This window comes from Octopus bimaculoides, chromosome 14, assembly GCF_046866305.1.
Source record: "Octopus bimaculoides isolate indiv1 chromosome 14, ASM4686630v1, whole genome shotgun sequence".
In the NCBI taxonomy this organism is placed as follows: Eukaryota; Metazoa; Mollusca; class Cephalopoda; order Octopoda; family Octopodidae; genus Octopus; species Octopus bimaculoides.
In genome coordinates, this window is record NC_142941.1 from 45,706,621 (window position 1) to 45,715,631 (window position 9,011).

General features: G+C 40.0%; 1 protein-coding gene across 1 annotated transcript; it reads right to left on the bottom strand.

The window, feature by feature from the left end:
• Positions 1–771: 771 nt before the first annotated feature.
• On the bottom strand, positions 772–8,014 carry LOC106884273 (uncharacterized). Its single transcript, XM_089362783.1, has one exon. It carries the CDS (start codon positions 7,203–7,205, stop codon positions 6,936–6,938), a length of 270 nt encoding a protein of 89 aa, XP_089218909.1. The 5' UTR covers positions 7,206–8,014; the 3' UTR covers positions 772–6,935.
• Positions 8,015–9,011: the final 997 nt, after the last annotated feature.

Genomic DNA, 9,011 nt, shown 5'->3' on the forward strand with positions numbered 1-9,011 from the left:
GCCTGGAGTAGCAATGGCCTGCTAGTTGGAGATGAATCTCTCAGAGATTTAGAAATGTATTATTTCTATTTTTGAAATCAGTGAATGTGTTTCAAGCTCTCGTAAACATAAAATAATTCTAGTGAAATATATATATATATATATATATATATATATACACATGCATACATACACACAGAAATATATTACGTCATTTCTGTGATAAAACTGTTTCTACTATATCGTGGATTCAGTTCGGGTTTGTTTGCATGGGTATACGAATATATATGTATGTATATGTATATATACACGTATGTATGTATTTATGTATATATGTGTGTGTGCATGTATGTATGTATATATGTATTTATGCAATTATGTGTATATATATAAATATGTGTGTGTGGTAAGTAGCTTGCTTACGAACCACATGGTTCCGGGTTCATTCTCACTGTGTGGCACCTTGGGCAAGTGTCTACTACCATAGCCTCGAGCCGACCAAAGCCTTGTGAGTGGATTTGGTAGACGGAAACTGAAAGAAGCCCGTCGTATATATATATATATATATATATATATATATATATATATGTGTGTGTGTGTGTGTGTGTGTGTATGTTTGTGTGTCTGTGTCCCCCCCCCAACATCGTTTGACAACCGATGCTGGTGTGTTTACGTCCCCGTAACTTAGCGGTTCAGCATAAGGGACCGATAGAATAAGTACTAAGCTTACAAAGAATAAGTCCTGGGGTCGATTTGCTCGACTAAAAAGGCAGTGCTCCAGCATGGCCGCAGTCAAATGACTGAAACAAGTAAAAAGAGCATATATATATTCTTTTCAGTTTTTTCCTTCTTTCAGTCATTAGGCTGCGGCCATGCAGGAGCAACGCCTTAAAGAATTTGAGTCGAACGGATCGACCCCAGTATTTATATTTTTTAAAACTGGGACATATTCTGTCGGACTCTTTTGCCGAACCGCCATATTACGGGGACGTAAACACAGCAAGTGGGGCGGGGGGGGGACAAACACAAACACCCCAACATTGTGTGTGTACGCATGTAGATAGACAGAGATAGATAGATAGATAGATAGATAGATAGATAGATAGATAGATAGATAGATAGATATACACACATGCACACACATACACATTTACATTGTACCTCTATTGTATTGTACGCATGTGTGTGTATGTATATGTAGGTGTTGTGCGTTTAGATATAGATATATGTGGGAGTGCGAGTGTGTATGTGTATAGTGTGATGTATGTGAAAAGCGTGATGTATGCGCGTTCACATTTACTGCAACAATACCACACCCATGTCGTTTTGTTACGTAACCGTGGAAACAAAACATTGTCAACATGAGTGATGAGTAAGCCAGGTGTGCGGCGTGGGAATTCGTGATGAAACGAGAGTGCGCCTGTGGCAGTCAAAAGGAGAAGGAGAAAGAGAGAGGAGACGGGGGGGGAAGACAGGCAGACTGACTGACTGACTGAGAGAAACAGGAAGACAGATTTATTTTTTTATGAGAATTCTCGTTCAATATACAACAAACTGATGGGCGTGTAGACAAATAGGAACGAACCTACACACACATGCTCATACAAACACATACATACACACTCCATCTTTTCTTCACATAACCCTCTCTGTCGGTCTTCTCTCTTTCTCTCCCCCTCTCTCTCTCTCTCGCTAACACACACACACACACACACACGCACGCACTTACATTCACATCCAGGCACACTCAGACTGTCAAAACACAACCTACACATTGGTTGGTAACCAGACAATGATTGGTCAATATTCAACAATGTCGAATACGTCATTAGGGCGGGAAAGAGAGAAAGTAAAAATATTAGATAATGATTGTATCAAACGTGGTTGTTTCTGTAGGTGGTGATTGTAAAAGTAGTGGTCATGGTAGTAGCATTGTTGTTGTTTATAATACCCTTCTAAAGTCTGACGGAGCCGCCCATTCAGCGCGAGATGATCTTTGCTGGTCGTGCTATTGGTCACGTTCTATTGCTACATAACCTCACTTAATCGAGTAAACTGCTGGTGAGTGTCCTTTAACAGGGAGGAGGAATTCAGTTGGTACAACGGCCCGGGGCCCGAAGAGTCAAGGAAGCCCCCACCCCACCCCCCGAATACCTGAGAGTCACAACCAGCTCAAAATAATTAAACGTCACAACCTGTGGCGTATCATAAGTGTGCACCACCCGGGGACAGCCCTTGAGTTTTCCGTCCCCACCTCGCTACCCTATACAGGATTGTGCAGCAGACACAAAAGTACCCTCACCATAAAAGCGTCGCCCAGGGCGGACCGCTCCCATGGTCTTACCGTCCCAGCTGTGCGTCTGGTCACAATCTTCTTTGTCTACTGGCTTGAAAGATTTCTCTTGAAGGTCCTGCCTATGATCAAGGCATTCCAACCATGTCCAGCCTGTATTTATTCAGTCATAAAGTTTCAAGGACCACATTATCTAATGATATTGCTCTCTCGTAAGGACGGTTAAGCATGTGTTTTGGCCGTCCTGTGCAGTAGCCAAATTTGTAGCCTCCGTTAAACCTAACATACTTTTGACATGTATACACCAACACGTATAGAGACACATGTATCCTTATCATAAATTCTAGGGCAGAATCAGAAAAAACACAATGCGACAAGGCTGTGACTTTCGAATAATAGGTACAGTTCACCAGACAAGCTTCTATACTTTTTCCGTTCATCCAATGCCATTTACAAGATATGGGTCAACATGAGGCTATAGAAAATATTTGCCCGAGATGCCACGCAGTGAGATCGAATCGAGGACTACGTGATGATGGGAAACAAACTTCTTAAGCATTCGGTTGTATTGCGCATATACAAAACCTAAATAGTAACAGTGTGTTAATCAAGGTACACTAGCTAAGCTGTGATTGCCCTCAACACAACAGAGAATTTCTATCGGGGGTCTATGAGTGGGGTTCATCCCGTACATTGGTCCAGGACCTGGAGAGATAAGGAGGGGGATCATGAAGGTATGATGGGACCTTCCTAAAAAATAAATATAAAAGATATTACAGTCCCCTTGAGAAGTTATTCATCTCATTCATCTGGGGCGGAGCCTGTATTGGTTTTGCTCCGCCTTGCAACTATTTCTCTCTAAAGATCCTGTACTCTGCTATCAATCACTCAACTTACTAGAAATAACAGTTAAACCTTCTTGAAATCACATCCTATAGTATATAGTCTTTAAAAAAAAGGAAGGATACCTTGAATAATCTTAAGGGTGGTAAGTAAATTTTTACAAGTACACCCTCCACGCGGCTCACTAAAAAGAAAACCTCGGATTTTTTCGTGGAATCAACTATCCTGGCCTAATTTTCCGCAAACCCCGGATAAAAATCCTTCCCGACTCATAGGGCCGGTTTCCGAGGCGTATATATTCCCCACCTGGACGGGACGCCGGTCCGTCGCAGGATTACTCATTTTTGTCAGCGGAGTGGACTGCAGCAACGTAAAATGAAAAAGCTTTACTCAAGAACACAACGCGTCACCCGGACCGAGAATCGAAACCACAAACTTATTCCCGCACCCGAGCCACTAAACTACGCGTTTCCACATGCATAATCTTAGTCTCTGATATACAAAAAAAAAAAAAAAAAAGATGTTAATCACAAACAAGTCTGCTCAATCAGATCTGGCCTGAGATTACTAAAAAAAAATTACAACCAAATTTTGCACATCTCTTCATCAATATCCTAGAGGGAAGAAATACAGAGTCGAGTTCGTGAAGGAGGTAACGCAACTGATGTGAATAAATAATGTAATGTCACAATATATACAATGATAAGAAGCCGAAAGCCCACTGCCTACCACTCACTCTGCTTTTTCTGTCTCTACTATAATAGCATCTGCTCTTGGGAACTGGCTGAGCTTATGTCATTTTCACGCAGGCATTCTTAACCCATTCGTCTCTCTTCCTCTCATCCTCCTTACTGCGTCCAACCCCCTCTGAAGCCCCGAATTAACCACGACGTTCGGGTTTTTCTTCCAAAAACGTCGTCTCTCTCTGGAATATTTTCCTCGCTCGTGTTTCACCTGCAGCTGTTGACATGCAAAGGAGATTCAAGAGGAACATTACTAGCGACAATCATACCGATCCAGAGAGGCCTACGAATGCCATGGGCTCTACTCCCTCTTTCCAGACCCAACTAAGCAAATAAAAAAATGATGGCAATTTGTCGTTCTTGCTACACGATATCATCCATCCACACGACCTTCCTTCAAATATTTTATCTTTTACTTGTTGCAGTTATAGGACTGCGGTCGTGCTGGGAAGTACCGTATCGCCTTATCGGTGTAGTCGCAGAAATCCACCCCAGCACATCTTTGCTGTTTTTTTTTTTTAATTTTAATTGTGGTACTCAATCTATATCACTTATGCTGAACAGCTAAGAGGGACGTAAATAAACCAGTACCGGTTGCAAGGGGAGATGGAACAAACATACGCACACATATATATATGTGGGTATGTGTGTGTGTTTATATATATATACAACGGGCTTCCATGCAGTTTCCGGCGGAGGGAAAGAATATGCACACCACCCGTTTTCTGCATAACCCTAACCCTAAACACCGGGTGTGCGGTGCGTATTCCTTATCTTCGTCCAGTTTCCATCTACCAAATTTACTCGCAAAGGCATTAGTCGGCCTAGGACTATAGAAGACATTTGGTCAAGGTACCATGCAGTGGGAATGAACCCGAAACCATGGGCTAGCAAACCGATCTTCTTAACTACATAGCCATGCCTGCGCTTGTATTACCCTTTATTTTGGTTGAAATTACCGAAATACAATTTTTTACATGAAATAACTTCGAATACAAAATTTTTTATCTGTTCTATAACACAAAGTATACAAGTATTCGAAGTTTGAAAGTGTTTCGGTACCAAAAACACTACATAAAAAAATGTTGGCCGTCAAACCATAATGATCCCTTTTTTTATCTAATTTTTGTTTACATTCACGCGTAGGCCCGGGAAGAAGAGACCGATCCAGCAGATGGTGGGGGGAGAGAGGAATAGTTGACAATAGGACTACGAATCTGTAGGAAATGTTTCACGCCGAACAGAGAGAACTCGCTTTAATATAAATCGTTCTAGTTTCATTTATTCTGTTCTGTTACTTGCAAGTACATATAATGTACATTAAAACATACATGATGCATATTTTTTACCCATAAACACATACGTAAATCATATATGTATCTCGCGCTGGATTACTAAAATACTTGACGAGTTGTTTGAAATAAGCGGTGGTGTTGGTGCTGGTGGAGGGTGGGGCAACAATTTCACATCTGGTGTATGCTTTCTTACCAGCTTTGCATAGAACTGCTCATGTATATCCACACACACACACACACACACAAACACGTGCATACGTACAAACGTATGCATACATACATACATACATGTAAGAACGCACGTAGGTGTGTGTGTGTGTATATCACAAATGCAGATCGCAGATATACTGACAGAATCACACACACACACACACACACACACATAAACATACGCACGCGCGCACATACACATACTTATTCGCGCGCGCGCATACAGGTATTCAAAGAAACAGATGGGCATTGATTCATGTACATGAAGAGAGACAGATGGTGAGTGGAGACGAGAGAGAGAAAAACTGTGAGACGTAAAATAATAAAAAAAAATCAAGCGACAGAGAATGGGAAGGGAGGTAGAGAAAGGAGGGGGGTAAAGCGTGACATGACTGAGACAGACAGATAGAGAGATAGATAGATAGTCAGACGGAATGACAGAGCGAAAGTGAGTGAGCGCCAGGGAGCCAGACAAATAGATAGATAGATAGATAGATAGATAGAGATAGATAGATAGATAGATAGAGATAGATAGATAGATAGATAGATAGAGATAGATAGATAGGTATAGATAGATAGATAGGTATAGATAGATAGATAGATAGAGAGATAGATAGATAGAGAGAGAGATAGATAGAGAGAGAGATAGATAGAGAGAGAGATAGAGAGAGAGAGAGAGAGAGATAGATAGATAGATAGAGAGAGAGATAGAGATAGATAGATAGAGAGAGATAGATAGATAGAGATAGATAGATAGAGATAGATAGATAGAGAGATACATTTTTTTTTATTAGTCACACAGGGCTCAACAAAGATGGGACAAATACGATAGATAGATCGACAGACAGATAAATAGATAGATAGTCAGACGGAATGATAGAGCGAAAGTGAGCGAGCGCCAGATAGATAGATAGATAGATAGAGATAGATAGATAGAGATAGATAGAGATAGATAGATAGATAGATAGATAGATACATAGATAGATAGATAGATAGATAGAGAGATAGAGAGATAGATAGATAGATAGATAGATAGAGATAGATAGATAGATAGATAGAGATAGATAGATAGATAGAGATAGATAGATAGATAGACAGGTACAAAGTATAAACAAACCCAAAGTAAGTTTCTATTTGCGAATGTACATTGTTTTTATTTATTTTGGAATGTGTATTATGTTTGTTGTTTTGTTTCAGATTAACTCTGATTTAGCTAAGCTATAATCAATGGCTTTTTTCAACATGACCCCATCCCACGCCTGTCTTGTCTTTTGGAATAATATATCTAGGGACTTTATTATCTGACCTTGTACCTTCCCCGCAAATTTTTTGTTGTTTTTTGTTTTTTTGTTAAGGTAATATGATGTGACATGAAAGTAATTTGGCTGCTATTTCTAGCAGGTCGAATGACCGCATAAACTGCGTACATTGGTCCGTTCACTGACCCGTGACCATTTTGTGTATATGCGTGTGTATGTGTGTGCGTGATGTTTGAATGAGAGTTATGTTGTGCGTGTTTGCTTTAATAACGAAACAAATGTTTGAATGTATACATGAAAATACACGTATAATTTAATAAATAACTACAAAAATACATACACACACAGTGTATATATGTATGTATATGATAGTGCGCGAGCGAAAGAGAAAAAGAGAAAGAACTTGAACGCTTACCTTCACGTCGTAACTGTTAAGACCAACTTCGGTAGCTATAATTTCCACTTCAAACTCCGAAGGATTGCGGTTTGCCTGGAAGTTTTTTTCCAGTATTTCTCTCTGCTCATCTTTTACGCATGGTAAAAGGTTGGCTGGTGTGAGATGGGCCTGGATTGTTGCTGCCATTTCAGCTTCTTTAGTCGCTTGCTCGGGTATAAGTTCACTGGACAGATGTTGAACAGACTGATAGACAAGCCGACAGCCAGACAGATAGATAGATAGATAGATAGATGTTCTATGCGTTATGGTATTCAATATAAATGTTGTATGTCTTAGTCGAACACCTGTACATACATAGTAACGTGTATATCCGTATTATACAGACTAGTTTTGTATATATATAATATGTTATCGAAACTGTTTATCGTGGGACAGGCCGAGGAAGATAGATCGATGGTATACACTATGTACAAAGTATTTATAAGACTTATTATAGTTTTCTCTTTGATAATGGCCGCCTGGACTATACACACGTATATGTAAACACTAGATACATATATATATATATATAGAAAGAGATAGATAGGAAATTGATATAATTCGTTAATTACTATTTTTATAATATAGTATGCTCGAAGTAGTAATATTGAAGAGTGGCGGTAAAAGAATGGTGTTTGTGTGGGTTGATAGACGATGGGTGGTTAAAATTCCTGTAGCGGTAGATAATTGATACAAGTTGATGTGTTGCGTGCTTAGTTCACACTTGTTGCAGCTCGGCCGCTTTTCTTTCTTTCTCTTCTTTTACTTTTTCTTTTTCTTTTTTTTTTTTTGGCTCTGGCTGTTTGTTCCAGCGAACGACACAGGACGGTTTGAAGCGGACTGTTTGTGTATGTTGCTAGTGGTGGCAGGTTGGTAGTGGTGGTGGTAGTGGTGGAGGTAGTTGCGGTGGGAGTGATCGTCGTAGTGATTGTGTATGTATATATATATATGTGCGTGTGTGTGTATATGAATTTGTATGTATATATATATATATATATATATATATATATGTGTGTATGTGTGGTAGTGGCAGATACAGTTATAAGGGTGGCGGTGGTGTAGTGACTGTATAAGTGTGTGTGCATATATATATATCTATATGTGCCTCTGCGTATGTATATATTTACATATATACGTACGTGTGTGTATATATAAATTATATATATATGTGGGGGAGGGTTAGTAGTATTAGTAATATGATGGTGGGGGTGATGATGTATAAACAATTGTGATAATGTTGGGGTGAGTGATGTGTCGTAGAGGGGGTATGTTCTTGTAGGTAGAGGGGGTATGTTCTTGTAGGTAGAGGGGGTATGTTCAGTGGTAGTGGGGGGGGGGGATGTATACTAGTGTTTGTTTGTTTGTGAGGGTAATGGTGATGCTGTTGAGCTATCAGGACCAATCCTGACCGAGCAGACCAATGATCAAAGGCATTCCAGCCACGACCATCTCCTCTTTACTTATGATCGGGGGAACCTAGAATTACGTTATCTAACATCATTTCTGTTTAATACAGCACAGCTTGAACCGAAGGGTATTTGACTGCTATTTCTAGCAGATTGAACGAATACGTAGGAGATTCGGTGGGGCGGTGGTGGTGGCGGCGGCGGTGGCGGAGACGGTGGTAGTGGTGGTGAGTTTTTATATAGTGGTGACGGTGTTTTTGGTAGATATTTTATTAGTGTTAGTAGTAATAGTGTTACGTGGTAGTTGTAGTGTATAATGATGTGTACTAATAAAGTTGTGCGTGTTTGTGTGTGTGTGTGTATAAGTCTGCTACAGAGTGTATGTGTTTATATACGTTATATAGCTGTGCTTACGTATGTGTGTGTGTGTATATTTTTGTATGTAAAGAGAATATATATATATATATATTTGTGTTTGTGTATCAGTGCATGAGAGCATAGGTGTATTTGTGTGTGTCTGCGTATGGTGAGAGGGGGGGGCTATGCG